The 18,298-nt window shown below is 47.4% G+C and overlaps 1 protein-coding gene across 2 annotated transcripts; it reads left to right on the top strand.

The window, feature by feature from the left end:
* The first annotated feature begins 645 nt into the window (after positions 1–645).
* On the top strand, positions 646–16,831 carry CLDN16 (claudin 16). 2 transcript variants are annotated; one of them, XM_035334980.1, is made up of 5 exons: positions 646–1,606; positions 14,477–14,579; positions 14,830–14,994; positions 16,094–16,285; positions 16,621–16,831. In XM_035334980.1, the coding sequence occupies exons 1-5, from the start codon at positions 1,565–1,567 to the stop codon at positions 16,758–16,760; spliced, it is 642 nt and encodes a 213-aa protein (XP_035190871.1). In that variant the 5' UTR covers positions 646–1,564; the 3' UTR covers positions 16,761–16,831. The 2 variants fall into 2 exon arrangements, with proteins under 2 accessions (XP_035190871.1, XP_035190870.1); XM_035334979.1 differs by lacking the exon at positions 646–1,606 and adding an exon at positions 9,794–10,118.
* The last annotated feature ends 1,467 nt before the right edge of the window (positions 16,832–18,298 follow it).

The raw sequence follows: 18,298 nt of genomic DNA, 5'->3' as shown, positions 1-18,298 counted from the left end.
CATTTTAGCTGTGCTCACTGGATTTTTTTCTCTATAAAGTTGGCTGTTTAGTTTTTGAAATTTCTGGCCTCTACAGCATCCTGCAGCAAGGGGTTTCACAGATTAACTCCATGTTTCACAGGAAAGTCCAACACTTTGTTTATTTTTAATCCGAACTTCCTGTTTCATTAGTTGTCCCCGAGTTTCTGGGGAAAAAAAGACAGACTGGTGGGACCACATGCATTTAGCTTGGGTTCACATTGCCTAGAAAAACCTCCAGCATACTTTGCTGTACGTCTGCAGGCTGCTTTTTCTTCTCTCTCTCCCCACCACTCCCCCATCCACCCATCCATCAAGGAGGAACAACCCTGCTGAACCCTAGTTCCAAGCACTGTTTTTCAGCCAGCACTGCTGTGTTGTCTTTCCCCAGATGTCAGAAGGATCAGAGGCTGCTGCAAACCTTCCCTGGGATTAGTCAGGGATTGTGTGAGAACGCGTCCAACCCAGTCTGCAGTGAGGGGCAGACGTCGTGTTCGACCATGGGGCAGCTGGAGCAGCCAAAGACCACAGCTAGCAGGGCTGGAGAGCACAGCAGCACACACACACACAAGCTTAACCCTTCATCAGCTGCTCACTATTGCAGGACAGCAAACTCAGTACAAAGTTTTAAGGAAGGTCGTTGGAGAAGACCAGCTCCAAATGACTCACTGCCTAAAAAGCAACAGGATAGCAACCAGCACCAAAATTGGAGCTTTTCCCTGCACACCTAGGTTGAAATTTCCATTTCCAGTAGGAAAGCTCAGATTTCCTCTTTGGAATTAAAATATGCAGTTGATGAAGGAAGAGTCAGATGGACTGGCTGCACTTCTTCGACACTGACTACCCAGGGGGAATGTATTGTGAAAATTGGATTTGAAATGGGCTGCATGAATTATTCCTTTTCAAATTCTGAGGGTCAGAAACAGCTCAAACCACCCAGTGTTTGGTCAGCAGACACGACCTGGAATTTCTAATCTGCTAGAGATAAACCAAGCTAATAATCAACCCTCTCCTTGCAGTCATTCAAACATTTGTGTTTCCTCACTGTCTGTAATAAAGCTGCAGTTTTGGGAGTAGTTTCACTTTGCTCTTCACATGATTGATTTCATCTGGCTCTGGTTAAAATGTGCCTATATGCCACGTACTGAGGTTGCAGGAGGCTGGAGGCTGTTTGATCGCTGGCTTCGCCTCCAAACCACCCTCCAGTGAGGGCTCTGGATGGGATCGTGTCTGTTCCCTGTCTCCTTGGTTTTCACCTGTTGCCGTTGTTTTTCCTCCTCTCCTGAATCAGCAGCCCACAAATGACCACAAGGCCTGAGAATGTTCTTCAGAAAGCCCCAAAACACTGAAATCATTCCCATCTGTAAACAAGTGGTTTTGGCATGTATAAAGCTGCATCGTGTCTGTCATTACCCTCAGTGCTCAGCTCGCAGGGCTTGTCTGTGCAGGGCAGCAAGCTGCTGAGACACAAATGTGGTCCTGCACCCGACCACTCATCTGTTGTTTTCCAAAGTGATACTGGAAGCTCTGATAAAGACTCCATGGCATGAAACCTATCCCATGGAGGCCAAGAGATTTGACCCGTACGGTAGGATTTGTTTTGCTTTGGATTTTTCTATTTTAGGATTGTTCTTTTGCTGGACGTTCTGTACCAGAGGCCAGAGGAAAAAAAAAAAAAAAAATGTTGGACAATGCCAAATTCATGGAAAAGATGAGCTTCACAGTACTAGAGAGGTAAGGGTGGAAAAAGCAGGGATTTATTAAATTGGCTTCTGCATGCTGTTGATAGAAGGCAGCTCTATGCCACATCACCAACAAATGCCTTTCTCAGATTGTGTGGAACCCTTATCATGGTATCAGATGGTGGGACAGGTATGGTGGACCATCCAGTGTCTCAATAGGTAAGTGACAGGTGGAAAGTTTGCACTGTTGGAAGGGTCAACCAATAAAAGTTTTCCCTCTCAGTGGGAAAATGTGTGCCAAAAGGTCCAAGCAGAGTACAACAACTTCTGGTGTTGCAGTCTTGGAGCAAGGGAGGGGATTAACCTGTGTGAGTGAGACCCAGAGAGGGAGAGAGAGGCAGATCCATGCGTTGCAAGTGTCATACGCAGGGCTTGAGTGCATGAGATGTGCACCACGGTCCAAACAAAATTCATCCCTGGTACCTGCATATCCATAGAAGAATTTTCTAAGAGCAATTCAGAAAACATCTCTCAGGTCCTTCAGGGAATGGGCTCTGTAAAGATCTAACCCTTGGCATCCAGCCATCCTCCTTGCTCTTACCATGTTCCTGATGCCTGCCGGGTCGCAGTTCTGATCCACCAGGAACCAGTTATAGCAGGGACCCTCTTTCTACCCATATCTCCCCAGGCCTCCACCAGAGGCTCAGTGATGCCTGTGCTCATGTATGAGCTTGATGGCTGAGCTATGGAATGAATTTCCTGAAACTGGCATGTGAAGAATCTGATCCCCTTCAGGATCACCACTGAAAAATTTTCCTTGTTGCTCATGTGGCTCTTCCTGAAATCAGATGTAGGAAGAAGGAGGAACTGGAGTGGAAGAAAGGTATAACAAGCAGACAGAAGGAGACAGAGAAGATGCCTAACTCAGATGTCTAAAGAGATCTGAATGCCCCTGCAGGAACGGCCGTTAAGCCAAGGTTGGAGACAAAGTCCTCACCATGAAGCCAGTGTTACCACCATTTATGTTGCTCACCCAGTAGAGTACCTGTGAGTCTGGTTTCGGGGAAACTTTCATGTCAAGGAAAAGCCCAAGCTGTAGTCAGCATTTTAGAGATTGCTCAAAGATTCCCATCCCAATATATGTCTATGTCTCACCTCTTTGTGCCTGGACCACATCCTCTTTCCACTTCCTCAGCCTTTATGACAAGTCAAATAACTGACGCTAGGAAGATAAAGTAATACAAGGCCCTTCCTAGAAAGGCTGTGCCATGAACTGCTGCCAAGGTTGTAGATCAGACTGTTCAAGTTGTTCATGTGCAATGTAAAGGCTAGGGCATGAGTTTTCAGGTCTCTTGGGATTTCTGAGCTCAACCAATTGCACATATTGCTGTGAATTCCTCTGGGGATCCATCAGATGTAACACATTTGGGATGTGTTTGGATATTGGAGTGATTCAAGGTACGCAGATTACTGTGTGGTAGGAAATCTTATGAGAGGCTGGGACTGGTGAACAATTGCTCAGCATCCTCACAGTTATGCTCAACCTGTACAACCGTCCTCCAACAGGTTGTTGCCTCTACAAAAAAAAATGAGTGGAACATTAGGATGGGATTTGTAAGCCCCGACATTCAATATGCTTCAGTCTCCCACTGAAATCAGAGCCAGGTATTTCTGAAGCACTCAGCAGCTGCCGCTATGGCACACACGGCTGGATTTTCCTGCGGGGTCAGGGTCAAACCTGCAGAAATCTTTAAATGTATACGGTTATTTTAGTGCCTACGTGAGAATGAAACACTTGAAAATCATTCGCTAAGTGCAAGACACACCTGCCTGGGAAGCAGCATGTGCGTGCCCGGGTGTGCGAGGAGGAGGAGGAGGGAAGGAGCGTCTCACCTGGAGCTGGTGACTCACCCGTCCTGCTGTCCCTGTCGTTAGGACTGGGAGTGCACATTGGGAACCTAGGGTCATGTTTCAGTGCCTCGAGGGAGTTGAAAGCCCCAGCTACCTGGCTGCAGGCCAGAGGCTGTAGGTGTGTTCCTCACAGCTTTGCCTCTCTTTGTTCACGAAATCCCTTCCAAGGCCTGTGCACACCAGAAGTTTGGGGCCTGCAGCCTGTGCGATTGACGAAGTCCTGAACAAAGCACGAGTAGAAGCAAGGCGGAGAAACTCTTCGTGGCTGGTGTCCTGTACCAGTTCCTTAGTGAAAACAAGGACCTTGTCTAGGCTGCTGGACAAGGACCTTGAGAGTGTAGCCTGGGGACTGCTGCTGACATGAGACGAGATGGGTGTGAAGCAGCGGGACAGCCAGTGTGACCTATGGAGGCAGGGGCCTGGCGGGGCTCCCAGGTGTGACACATGAAGTGAGAGGAGCCCTGGCTCTTGGGAGGACAACAGAGGGATGGGAGCAATGCCCAGTGAATGGGCAGGTTGGTCCAGGTCCCTGATAGGAAAGAAAAGTGAATGCCCTCATTTATTTGGGATGCATGTAGGGTGCAGGGAGTGGGCAGTCTGCCTTGGGAGAGCTTAGATGAGAGGCAGCACACCTGCAATAAAGAAGAGAAAGGGAACCAAGCCCTACCTGGACAGCCAGCTCTGGGGTACAACAGGGACAGAATACGAGAAAGAGGAAAGAGCACACAATGGTCTCCTCTCTGAGTGCATGGAGGGACTCCAGTGCAGAGGAGAGGCCAGGGCAGGAGATAGAAGAGGAGAGAAGGCCCCTGCAGCCACTCCCTATCTAAATACCTTGGCCAAGACAAGCTCCAGAGGATGGAGTCACCACTGCCATCTCCTATCCCAGGGCTGGAAGCACAGCTCTGCCCCTGTGGTGCCCATTCCTCAGGGAATTTCCACTGAGGATTAGCCTGTCCTCCCTGTCCTCCATGCCCTCTCTGCTCCCTACAGCCTGCAGCAGGGCTCTGGACCCAGGTGCTGGCAGAGGGTAATGGGCTGAGTGTGAACCACCAGGGGCTCTGCTCAAATTGTCCGCTCAGCAGCACAGGCAGGGGCTTTTCTGCCCTGTTCCCTCCTGTGCAGGGACAGGACTGGAGCCAGGGCACAAGATGCTCTGGCTCTGATCCGCAGCCCAGGAGCTGCCAGGGTGCACCAAAACCTTGTGGTGATGATTGACAGGGGAAAGGAAAGAGTGCCTCTGGTGAGGGGGCAGGCGAGTCCCCAGGGTGTCTTCAGGTGGCTCTCCTCCCTCGTCAGAGCCCACTGTGATGGGGTGACTCCTGCATTTACTCTGGGCGGTGTTGGATGCACAGCAGGCATGCTGGGTGTTAAACAAGGGGACAGAAAACAGGTAGCAGAGGACCGGTGCCAGGCAGGTCAGCAGGCACTGACCCACACTCACTCAGCCAGCTCTAAAACCTTTCCTGTGCTCATGGGCCGTGAATCAGCCACAACCGTTTTCTCCCAAGCCTTAACTCTTGCCCTTCTTGCTTTTCTGTAGCAGATCAAACATCCTGAAGCCATTTCTAACAGAGCAGTCCCTTTTATCCCCCCTCATTGAGTGTGCTGGAGGGTCTTTTATCATTATCTGATAAGAAGGTCAGCTGAATAGGAGCAGAGGGGAGTACTGTGGCCTGGAGCAGATGCTTCTTGTGCAGTGAGTCACCGGAGGGGCTGGGCTGCAGCAGGGAGCACGGCGGGGCGAGAGGCACGCACACAGCACCCCTCGGTGCCGCGAACGTGAGCCCTGTTCCTGAGAAGCAGCAGCCGGAGAACAAGCACAATGTAAACTCCTTCTGTGGAATGACTTCTCTTCCTTGGCTTTTCTCTGAAACTGTGGAAAGAGCTAAATGTGTTCCCCACTCTCTGTGTCCTTCCAATATGATTACAATTAGTGGCATGGACCTTGTACTTCACTTGCATTTTATCACCTTTACATCAGGGTGCGGGAGAGTTCAGACTCACACTGGGAAACCTGTGCTTGGAAGAGGATGACGACGATACAGGGAAGTGACAGGGCATCAACAGCCCCCAGGGTGCCTGGGGACAAGGGCTATTCACGGGAACTAGTGACATGCCGAGAGAAGGTGTGTCTGATCCACTGCCCTGCTCCTCTGCCCATACACGCCTGCGCGAACCTGGTATGCAGCGCCGGCACTGTGTGTTCTCGGTGGCTGCTTTCAGGAACCCGGAGCTGCTGTCATGCATGTTTTGGCAGATAAGGATCTCACCACTCCCATGCAGAGAGTGCAGCCACCGTGCTTCAGGAGGAGCGGGGCTGTGACTCCTCGCTCTCGATCTAAGTCACTTGCTTAGTCACCGCCTCAGTTTCCCTGCTCTAAAATGGGGTTAGTAATACAACCCTGAGATCATGTGTTTGTCAGCTGTGGACTTACTATACAGCTATAAAAGAAAATGTATCTTACTGAAGAGAGATTACAAGGTGTATCAGAGCCTGTAAAGTCTATATTAAAATGCTTGTTTTATTATTTGTTGCATTGGAGTAACTGAAAATACTGTTTTAAAGGAGTGTATGCAGGCATCCTATCTACATGCGTATTACTCGTACACACACAAACACACACACAGTTTTTACTTACCTTTAAGTCCAACTCTAATAGAAAATGCATTTGTCATCCTACTTTCATTTAATCCTATATTTTGCCAGCTTGAAAAGCAGCAGGTTGCTCAGAAATTTTACTGCCCTCCTTGGGGTTACCCAGCTAACTCCAAGCTGGCTCCCAGGGCTCTGTGACCACATGAGCACAGCAGGACAGGTATGTTACGGCTGACACACACTGCCCAGATCTCTCCATCACCTCTGGCTCCCATGCTGTGCCTGTCTGACAAGTCCCTGGCCCCGAGTATGACCATTGCACCACTGATGGTGTGCTTGCTTGCAATTAGATCTGTATTTCATGTATTGATGGGCAGCATTGGAGCATCCCTCTTGCTCAAGGCCCTCTGTTACGTTGCATGTTAGATAACAGGGCAGCAAAGGCAGGACACACTTTTTCCTGCTCGTGGGACTGCAGCCTCACTGCGGAGTTGTTGCAAGAATGATTTTGTGGGTATGCGGCTGAAAACCAGCTGTGATCCTCCCAAGCATGGCAGTCATATCTATCACTCTCTGTAAGTACATCCATAACAGAAATGAGACCATAATGGCTTACCTTTGACAGGGTGCACAGACCACCTTGTATTAATGGAGTAATAAAAGCAATCAACCTGGAGTGCACTCATCTCATTGCTAGGAGCATGTAGACCAGGTGATAAGGCTGTTGCCTTAGGGAAGTTGTGCTGCATTGATGCCATGCAGTTTAAAAGCCCTACCAAACCAAGCTCTGAAAAATATTAGGACAACCCAATGCTTTTGTTAGTGTCAAAATACTGCAAATGTTAGATTAGCTGACAGAAAAAGATACAGTTTGTGTATATACTGCAGCCTACAGATCCATTTGAAAGCTATACTGAATCATGTTAGCCTGGTTTTAGGCTATACAGAGACATCTTGGGGTATTTTGAGTGAGCTGATTTCCAAAGATGACGGGACATCTGTCATGCTAAGCTAGGAACGCAGTGTATAAAGAGAAACCGCTACAGACTTTGCTTCATGAAGATGTGGATTTGTTTTAAATAAAAAAGATTATATATTTATCCTGTCCATTTCTGTTGTATAAGAATACTGCATTCTTTCTAATAACTCCAGAAGTTTCCATGGGACTGTTTAGAGAGATGAGCCTAATGAAGGAGCAGATATTGTGCTGGTCTCTCTGCCAGGTAAAAATCACAGACCATAATATTGTGTGCTCTGGAGCACTCTTACACCAGGGAAAACTGGAGCATCTTGACCTGCTCTGCCACCAGAGCCAGGATGTTCCTGAGCCCTGAGTGAGATGCAAATATCTGGTGTGAGGTCACTTCATGTCCTTTGGTGACTCATGGCCAGGGAAGCACTGGCATCCTGCTCTAGGAAGGGTCATTCACATGCCCTGCCCTACAGGAAGGGGACACAGGGAGAGATGATGGAGCTGGGACAGCAACGCCAATCACTGGACATGCGGAAAATAAACAAGACATTGTCAGAGCTATGGAGAGATGGAGCAAGCCACTGGCATCCCTGCACCTGAACACACTGCCTGCAGCTCTTTGTGGATTTTGCTCCTTGGGCTGAAAGGCACAGACATCTGGTGTGCTAAGTCAGAAGAACTGAGTGTGATGGGCTCATGACAAAAGCTTAGAAACTCCACTCTGGCTGGTAGTGTAGTCCTGGTATTTTCCTGGGAGCTTTTTGCTTTCTACCTCATGCTTGTATTGGGAAAAATGGCCCATTCTCCCCAGATGAGATTTTTTATTTTATTTTGTTTTGTTTTGTTTTGTTTTGTTTTATTTCATTTCATTTCATTTCATTTTATTTCTGAAGGAGGCTTGTGTCTGAGTTCAGGACAGAGTGAGAAGGTAGGGAGATACACATGGCCATAATACATTCTTCAGTTAGTCCAAGCTCTGCTACTCTCAAGCTCTGCACTTGTCCTCTCTAAGGATTTAGTTCTGTTTGTGGGAAGGCTCACTCCAATTTTCCAGGTCTTTTCTGAACTCACCACACCACTTTTTCTAAGTTACTTCTAATAACAGTTAGCTACAATAACTTACTCTGAAAACTGGTGCAGCCACAGGTTAATTAACACAGAAGAAGGCAGGTACAGGAAGGTTATGCATATGTCAGTACCTGTCTCATGTCACTGCAATCTATATACATGTGGCTAATGAAAGTCATTACCCTTTATGAGACCGTGTGGCCAATGCCATGTCCCTGTGGGTCAGAACTGTTGAAAACACAAGCTTGCCCTTGTCATAGAAAGCTATAAAGTGAAGATCGTGGTATTTTTTTGCCTTATATAGGCACTTGGAAGCAAAAAAAAAAAATCAGCAGAAAACTTTATATCCACACAACCATATCAAGACATGAATCTGGCAGAGAAGGAAGAAAAGTTCCTTTGTGGACAGCTTCTAGGAATGGAATCAGAAAACAGAGCAGGAAAGGTAAAGCAGCACAGAGCCCTACAGACCCTGCCTTTTTGACTTGGGCATTTTGTTCTTTATCTGGTGTGTCTCCCAGAAGCACGTATTGAGGACACGTATCTTCTGAAGCACAGAGTGATCCTGGGGTCGAGGCAAAAAGTTAACTCTGACAGTAAAACTGCCTTGTGAGGTTATGAGAGGAATTCTGCAGGTTATATACTACCGTAACAACAAACTTGTTGCTATTATTTTTGGAGGGAACTCGTAGAAGAGAAAGCAAGCTTTGAACAGCTCTGTAAAAGTACAAACTGGCTCCATCTTCAGGTAGCAGATGAGGTGACAGGCGCGCTTGGTTTGGGAAAGCAGATTGCAAGCAGAGCAATAATAGTCTGCTCCTCAGCCCTGCATTGAAGACTTGCCTGCTAAATCTCCAGTTTTTTACAGCCTCTCTTTCCAAAAATAAAGATTATTGAGTATGTGATGGTTCTGTGCATATGGACCTTCAGGGCAGAAGGAATTTCTAGACCTTCTTCCCCCTTGGTTTTCCCGGAAGGTGGCCCTGCAGCCTAGCTTGAAAAGTTCAAGATTCCCATGTGTGATCTGCAGTAAGGCCATGAACAGGACATGAGAAGTATGTAGGTTTGGCTTAAATGCAGAATAATGAGCTCCATATCTGAGCTGGGATGGTTGTTGGTGGCTGTTGGTGTTGGTGTTGAGGGCCCACGACTGTTATTTTTTCCCTTCCCTTCCTGCATTGAACTAGATGATCAGGTTGCTGGAGCCCGACAGGGTAACCAAAGAGCCTGGGATCTTCACCTGTACATGCTATAGTTTCTCAGTACTAAGGCATGAACTAGTGTGGAGGAATAAATATTAATGTGTTGCATGCGTGTGTGCACATGGATGCTCTTGTGTGTGATGCCTAGCAGTGCTCAAAACCTCTGCCCTGGGCAACAAGTTTTGATTCTTTTATAAAATCCCTACTTTGCCAGCCCCTGCGGTGATACCTTTTCCTTCCCTTGGAGGCCCAGGACTCCAGCTACATGTATGTCACTTCTGCACAGCCCGGTTCCCCTTCAGCCAGGCATGACAAGAGCTCCAACCGTGCGGGGCTGATTGGCTGCAGCAGCTCCACGTTCGGTGTGGGCTCCCTCCTCCTGTCCCTGCTGCAGCTCTGCTTTTGCAGAAGTCAGGAGTTCCCAATGTTCATGGCCACTGGAAGGGGCAGCGGCAACCTGGACTTGAAGGCTCTGCTTCTATTCCAGCTTTAAGAAAAAAGACACGGGCACAGTTTTTCTCATGCCGCTGGATGAGCTGCAGCCTTCTGGGATGAGGTTTTTCCTCCAGTATGCTGGCTGTTTTTTTGCTTTTTTCTCTACTGGGTTTTTGATAGTATCTACCTGGACAGACTGCTGGATGGTGAATGCTGACGATTCCCTGGAGGTAAGATCTTTTGGAGGACCTGATCTCCAAATCAAATGTGTCCTAGGGAGCGTGGCATCATTGCTCCACTCTCATTTATGTTTCACCTGTTGGGCTGGATGAAAGTGGATGAAAATGAAATGAGTGACTCTGGCAAGAGCAGGGGAAAAGGGGTCATTTTGTGTAATTCTCTCTGCCAGGCTCTGCTCTCAGGAAAAGTCTAGAGGCTCCAGATTTAAATGTGCATGAACTGGAGCACGTTACCCAGCATCTCCAGCCTGGACAGATATTTTGGAGATGTTTCTAGTTCTATAGGTCAGACTTCTTGGTGAAGAAGTCCAACATGTACATCTGTGCTCCGCAAGCATTTTCCTTAACAGCCACTGATCTGTAGGGATAGCAGAAATGTATGGGGACCACGGGGATTGCTGTCAGATCCAGCAAAAATATTTTCTTGAACTTGTGCAGACATTAGCACTTTCATGTTAGAGAAAGGTTTTGGCAAAAGTAAACTGCAAGAAACAAAGGGGAAAGATGGTACGTACATGCAAAGTATGCCCCAGACTCCAGACCCAAAACCATCCCTATTTCTCCAGGACTTGGTACTGCAGTTTTCTTCCCCGAGCAGGCAGCATTTTCTGCATGTTGAAGGGCTGCAGGGCCACAGTGTAAAAACTGCTCCCTGGAAAACTGTGTGCTTTGTGCTGAGAAGGTGAAACACCTCCCAGGACAGTGAGTTTGGCTGAATATATCATGAGGAAACTTTCTATCTGCAGGCTAGCACAGGAAACCAGTGGAGCTCCTCTGCATTCAGTGACGGTAATGCAGTGTTCAGCAGTTTGAAGGAAGCACAGTTGAAAGGGCATAACAGGCTCAAGGCTGCTGACTTGGGAGGAATTGCCAGTGAACCCCAGCAGGAAAAAGGGTGTGGACCCACTGGTGCTGGCTGGGATATTGCTCTTAATTTATCATCCCAATTTGGGAGTTATTTTAGATTAATTTCAGGAAGCTGTGAATCATTTGGAATCAGATATCAGTATGCTCAGAAAAGCCAAATGGATCCCAAATTGAGGCATCATTTCCAAGCAAAACGGAGGAGGGATACCCAATCTTGAATAAGGACAGTCCGGGAAAGAACTCAGCCCGATACCCCAAGGCTGTGTAACCTTGTCTTCTTGGTACAAAGGCACCTGTGCTGGGCTGTCCCTAAGTGCTCCATTAACACCCAGTGTGGTTATTAGCAGCCACCACTCTCACATTCCTGCTCTGAGTGTGAATACTAAATACTGGAGCAAAGTGCCCCCAGCCTTAATACCTGACCAAATGACCTCCCTAATGGTCCTAATGACTCATTGCCTCTCACAATATGGGAACTCTCCATGACCAGAAAGGCCTGGAGTGCACAATAACTCCTCTTTTCAGCTAGGAAAAGGGTTATTCAGACAACTTTCGACTTCAGGAGAAAGCACCTCCATCCTCCTGCATGGAAATCCCCCTTGCCTTTGACCTTGGCCTCCAGCATCTGTCTCCACTGCAGGACTCAGGATCCAGCAAGATGCAGGGGCTCAAGCTCTTGCACTCACTGCGAGCATCAAGGCAAGCCTGGGTCAGGTTTTGCAATGGTTTGTGCTGGATAAAGCCATAAGCTGCTTCCCAACGAGCACTGTTGTGTGCACTCAGTCCCTCCCTGTTGTGGATGGATTAAAAGTAACACCACCACTGTTAGACGCTGCCTGGTTCACTCTCGTGCTAGGCTCATCATCACTGTGTGCTGGCACCTTTTACAGTGGGGTAAAACACTGTGACTAACGTCTCTCACATGTTTGTCTTCTGTGCTTTCCCCAGAAGGGTAAGCGTGTGCTTGTTCTGTCATTTTTTATATTAGAATTATTTTAGTAGTAATTATACATTGTGCATAGGGTATGATTATAAATATTACAGTCATTACACAGTTTATGTTTTACATGCATACTTGTGTTAGGGAAAGCAGGTCGTGGCGATGAGTTTCATAATCAGAGTGGGAGATGAGGAGTTCTGGCCAGGATGTGCAGCTCCCTGGGGAGTCCTTGGCTGGGCCTGGGGAACAGGAGCAGATATGCTACAAGAAGAAAGAGGCGATGGGGTGCTATCAAAATGGTGCATGTCTCTGGCCATGGGATGACAGCGTCAGTGCCGTGTCCTCATGATGGCCCCGGGTGGCCCTGACCCTGCCGTTTGCAGCAGCAAGTTTCCACGTGCCATGTGTGTGCCTGCCCAAAGGCAGATGCCCGAGGCTAGCTCAGGAGCAGACTAACAACCGGAAGGACAAACAAAGCAGAGTGGAGAAAGAGATGGCCAAGGAAGTTAAGAAAGTGATAACAAAATCTGGAATAGTTCATCTGTGGCTCAGGCCGGCCACAGCTTCCCCCCTCCAACATCTGCTCCCATCACTCCTGCATCAGACATTGAAACTTTTATCCCTGGCTGTGCACATGCTGCAGAGTTCCTTGCTTTTGCCCATCTTCTGTGCTAGCAAGAGTAGGTGACAGGTGGCACATCCCAAGAAAAAAAACTTTTTTTTTTTTTTTTTTTTTTTTTTTTTCCAGTCTAGGAAAGGGGTAGGTTCACAAGCTGGATCATGATGAATTTTTTACCTCTAGGACCTGCCTCTGTCTTACTTGGAAGCAAATAAAGCCTGGAATGTTGTTAGTCTCTTTATAAATAATTTAGATGAGGGTGCTGCCTGGAAGATTTAAAAAACAATACTAATGTGAGCAAGTGAGGAAGTACATGAGAGTAGTAGCTGAATATAGAGTAGTACGAATAAGCCTACGGAGATTTGAGATGAATGTGAAATGGTATAAACACAAGTGGAACAAAATGCAGTTTAATAAAAATATGTTATTTCAAGCACAGCCCAAATGCTGATGAATTAAGACTGAAGAGGGGCTGCAGCTGTATTGAGGGCCACAGTAAAAGCTCACACCTATGTAAATTGTTTAACGTGAAACTGTTCTCTTGAAAAATAAGAAACAATGAAAACAGCTTTTTTTTTTTTTTTTTTCCACGTTGCTCATCATTTTGTGATATTTTTCATTTAACTTGCCCCCAAATTCTGAGAAATTGTAAGTATTTTTAATCTTCACAAAACAAAACATGTAGGTTGTTTTAACTGAAACTTGAATATCAACTTTTTGCCAGCCTGAAATAGTGAATCATTTTTAGACACCTTTAATCCAACGTGGAGTATCACAGAGAGCTTGTACAATTTGTATCCTGTACTCTGAAGAAAGTACTGTGGCTGCCTACAGGTTTCAATGCATCATGGATTAGACTTTATTAAGCAGCTGAGATGTGTTATTATCTGCTTTGTGATTTACAAAGCATAGGAAAAATGAATTTGTTACGTCACCCAAACCAGCGTGGTTCCTGTCCCCTGTGTGAGACCCATTCCCCCCAAATTTCTCTTTCCACTAGCAGCAGCAGGGTGCTCCTGGCAGCAGCGGGGGAAGGCTGGAGCCCAAAGCTGCACCCACATTATCTCCGCTCCTTGTATGAGCAATCCCAGGAATGTTTTAGAGGCGCTCGTTGCCGTATTTGCATTGGTAATGAAAATGCCTCCCATATTAAAGCGATTTATGAAAGGCTGGGCTGGGAATGCTATCTAAGGCTTTGGAGGACAGAAAGGATGAGCCATGATGGTACTGCAAGGTCTGCAAAGTCTGGATGTCTTGGCGATGAGTGGCCGGGCACATGCACAGCAGCGCAGCGGGAGCCCCAGGGCCAGGATCAGCACCAGCTGCCCCTGCTTTTCCAGCCAGTGTTTGCACCTGAGTCACTTGGGGCAGCCCTTCAGAAACATCTGGGAAGGGGCTCACCCCTTGCTCTGCAGCAAAACACTCCTGTATTGCGCCGGGGCCAGCTCTCCTGGTGTGAGGCTTGTCCCCGTGAGTCACGAGCGGCTCCGTCCTCATGAGCCTTCTCCACAGGAAAGTGGTGGAAAGGGAGTGTGATGGCAAGCTCATGGGTCGTCTGGTCCACAGCCCTGGCCAGGTCAGCCTGGGCAAGCAGCTGGCAAGGAGACAGCAAACCTGCTCTTAGTTACCTCCAACCAGCCACCCCCAGCTTCTTCCAGAAATTCTCTTCAGAATTTTTATCCTTCCCAAAATTGTAGTTTTGTGCCCTAATGCCTCACCTGAATCTCTTTCATTCTAATTTAAAATCATGAGCAGGGACACAGAAAACCTTGCCCTTTCTCTCCATCCTGCCCCTTTTTTAGTTCTTCATACTAAACAACTCCAGCTAGCCATTGACATAACTGGACCTGCAGCCTAGCTGCCCATCAGCTGTGTTGGTGGATATAGTAATTTATGGTCTTTTTTACTCTTCTTAACCTGCAGGTGAGTACAAAATGCCGTGGCCTGTGGTGGGAATGTGTCACAAATGTTTTTGATGGGATCCAAACTTGCGATGAGTACGACTCCATCTTCGCTGAGCACCCTGGTACGTAAGAGATAAAGGTATTTCCATGAGCAGTGGGGAGACCCGAGTGAAGAACAGGGAGACAAAAAGAGCAGATAATTTGGTGTACATATGTATTGCAGCCATATTTCTTTTCTCAGTTGGGTATTACTCCCAGGGGAAGCTGGAGAAAGCTTTACTCCAGGAAAAAATATTCCCACAGGCCCTGATCCCATTACCCACCCACATGGCCATTCCTCATGCACTAGAAAAATCTGCTTCTGTCCTGCAGTGAAGCTGGTGCTGACCCGAGCCATGATGATCACAGCAGATATCCTGGCAGGATTTGGATTTCTCTTCCTTGTCCTGGGACTCGATTGTGTGAAATTCCTCCCAGACGAGCCACTCATCAAGCTGCGCATCTGCCTGGTGTCTGGAGTTACCTTGCTCATCGCAGGTATTCCTCCACTGAGCCCTGCACAACATCCTTTAGCAAAAGGAGGAAGCTTTAAAGCCTTCCCAACAGGAGTTGGTGATTTTTTTAGAGGGTAAACACAGGGGAAGGATGTTTGTTTGCTTTATTTGTGCAATATAGCTTCCACTATTCACCACCTGCCCCTAGCAGCAAATAGTTGACTTTATCTGCTTTTCATTTCATTTATTGGCCAGATGCCTTGGCTGCTGTGTTGACTGACTTCCATTCACTGCTGGTTTTCTGTGAGGAACATGTTGTTGATAGGGCAAAGAGGCAGAATTGCTGAAGGACTAGAAATGCCCTGGCACCCTGGTTTGGTTCCTTGCTCTGCCACAGATTGTGTGACCTTGGGCAAGTCACTTAGCCCCAGATCTCAGCAGCTGATTTGTAATAAAAGGATAATAGCACAGCTCTCCTTCCCAGGTGATAAATACCTGGCTGACATAGGTGCTTTGCTGTTACAGCCAGTGGGAGGCTTTTAAACACAAAAATAAACAGACAGCTGACTAGGTACCAGATCATTTCATTTGACTTTTTGCCAATATTAACCATCTACCTCTACTTTAGCATATGCAGATCTAACATGCAACTCACCCCAGCTACTGGGAGTGCATGTACTTTGGAAGGTTCTTTGGGAGTACTTTGGGAGGTCCTTTTAAACATCCTCCATGTACCTCCCAAAGTCGACAGTTAAAGTTCAGAAAGTCAAAGGAGATTAGAAAATAAAAATCTCAAAGCAACTTTACAACAAGCTGATAAGCTGAGAAAGGAGGAGCTTTCTGCCTTTTAATGCAAAACTCTGCATGCTACAAACTGCAGCTAATGGTGGTTGTGGCCACGAGATACAAACGCTGTCTGAAAGGGCTCAAGCTGACATCAGTAGAGCAAGGGTAAATCAACCAAAGTGACTGGGCTGAGACAGAGCAGGGGCCAAAATCTCATGTCCAAGGAAGTTCTTCCCATCCTTAAGTCTGCCCCAGAAGAGAGCAGGCTGTAGCTCAAAATTTTGTGTTTGTGGCCTCTTTGAGATCACTGCGGCCTCTCTCGGAGCTCCGTGTGGCACCTCCCTCCTGTTCTGCAGGTCTCCCAGGCATTACTGGCTCGGTGTGGTACGCCATTGACGTCTACGTGGAACGCTCCTCTCTGGTCTTCCACAACGTGTTTCTGGGCATCCAGTACAAGTTTGGCTGGTCCTGCTGGCTCGGCATGGCGGGGTCGCTTGGCTGTTTCTTGTCCGGGGCCCTGCTCACCTGCTGCATGTACCTCTTCAGAGGTGAGGAGCTCTTTTAGGGCTGAAACGCACCTAAGAGACAGAGATGTTGCTCAGGGCCTGCTACAGGCAAGTGGCATCAGAAATGTCCTTCAGTATGTCCTCCAGGATGGTTGCTCATCCCCAGTTGCAGCATCCTTAGCTGTAAAATGGGAATAGTGCTATTTCAGCAGCACTATAAAACACATCAAGGGCATTGGGTGGGAGCTGAGGTGTAAGTAAGACATAAAATGTGTTATTACATCATATATTTGAGTGCTTCTTTCTCTGTATTTCGAGGCTTTACAAGCTGAAAGTCGCCAAGCACTTGTTAGTAGATCCTATTTCTCTCCTTACAGAGACCAGCTCTGGAAGGCTTCACTCTGCTTACTCCTTGAGGAAAGGCTACTCCTCAGCTGGGACAGTTGTAACCAATGTGCACTTGCCGTCCTCACAAACAGCTACTGCCAAAATGTATGCCGTGGACACGAGAGTGTGAGGAGGAGGCAAATGCACCAGAAAGAACTCCACTCCAGTGGGTTGTGCATGGACCTGAGCTCCTGTGGTTGTGGCATAGAAGAAAAGTTGAATTTTGAGGATGTACTGTGTGTTACAATATTTGCATTATAAGAGCTTCACAAAATTTTCCTTCAAGAAAGTAATCTCCAGGAAGACTTTGCTTTAGGACTTCCAGTTGTCTTGAGTACTGGGGCTGCTTGCATAAGCACAGACTGAAATAGCCAACACAAAATCTTCCAGCTTTTGGCTCATCACTATCAGTGTGAGTGAAATAAATCAGCTGCTCCTGGAATCAGCCACCAGTGTTCAGCGTGAAGATCCCCGAACTGCAAGATGGATCTGCTCCCCGTCTGGCAATGTGTTGAAAGAACTTACAAAGCAGGCTCCTGCGGAGAGAGGGACTGATCATCTGGCAAACATCTGGGCCCTGTGCAGCCAGCACGGGGGATGCTGCTCCTGAAGGCAGCTGGGGAGCTCAACAGAAGATAAAGAGCTGTGTTAAATGCCTGGCCACATTTTTTGGCTCATAAACCCCTGCACTGAGGAAACACTGCAAATTCAGGTGCATTCTTTCCTGTAAAATATAGACTTTCTCTGTAGGTGCTAAAACGTACATTAGGGATTCACTGAGATCTGGAAATTTCCAGCTTCTTTCAGCTTAGTAAAAGTTTTGCCTGGGCAGACTGTGAGTGAAGATCCAAGAGCCAGCCTTTGCATGGCAATGAATCTCTACCAGCTAGAAAGCAGGATAAAGGATCAAAAAAACCTTCTGTAACTTTTTATCAAAAGGTATTTAAATCCAATTCAGGACTGCTGTCCCCTGCTGCAACCCAGGCTGCCTTCAGCACATCCCCTAAGGATGGGTGCAAAAGCACCAACAGCCCTTTGATGCCTCTGAAGGAAAAAGAACTTGAGACATTGTTTTCTTAGGTTTGGTAGGAACTGCCCAAATCCAGTCCTTTCTGCCATGAGCACCACTTCATTTGGTGATGGGCACCAGAGAGTGAGATAAGGCTGTCAGCACAGAGAGGTACCTGCCCAGGGGTGGTGGAGAAACATCGGTGGAGCTTCATTAAGGGTGTGCACACCCTCGGGAACTGAGGGCCCACCGCATGCAGGTTTCCTCTGCTGACCACTTAGTGGGTGGACTGGATGGAGAAACTCCTTTCTGTGAAAAAGGAAGTGAAGCTTGATGGCCAGGTGCAGATGGGATGGAGAGGGCTGAGTCCCAAAAGGTACCTCTGAGAGCCCCTAAGATGGAAGATGAGGGGCTTAGTCCTCTCATGGGTTATCCATGGGTTATCTTTTTCTGGAAAATTTTGTTTCTTTTTTAGAAGAGGAGGAACAGTCTGGGATCAGCTGCTAATGCAGGTGTACTGGCAAATCTCAGACCATTGATTTCTCCTCTTCTTGTTCTTGGGCATGCTGTAGCTGGGGAGACTTCTGTGCCTTTGTCCTGATGGTCTTCAGCTTGTTTTAGGGAGCCAGGAAGTGTTTTGTAACTTGCAACACACGGGT

This window comes from Oxyura jamaicensis, chromosome 9 (genome assembly GCF_011077185.1).
Source record: "Oxyura jamaicensis isolate SHBP4307 breed ruddy duck chromosome 9, BPBGC_Ojam_1.0, whole genome shotgun sequence".
In the NCBI taxonomy this organism is placed as follows: Eukaryota; Metazoa; Chordata; class Aves; order Anseriformes; family Anatidae; genus Oxyura; species Oxyura jamaicensis.
This window is presented reverse-complemented; position numbering and strand designations above follow the sequence as displayed.

Excerpts from the sequence above, each read along its gene's own strand:
- CLDN16 (XM_035334979.1), top strand. The coding sequence starts at position 9,975 with ATGCCGCTGGATGAGCTGCAGCCTTCTGGGATGAGGTTTTTCCTCCAG. Across the intron at positions 10,119-14,476 it reads ATGCTGACGATTCCCTGGAG|GTGAGTACAAAATGCCGTGG; the intron begins GTAAGATCTTTT and ends CTTAACCTGCAG. Across the intron at positions 14,580-14,829 it reads CATCTTCGCTGAGCACCCTG|TGAAGCTGGTGCTGACCCGA; the intron begins GTACGTAAGAGA and ends TCTGTCCTGCAG.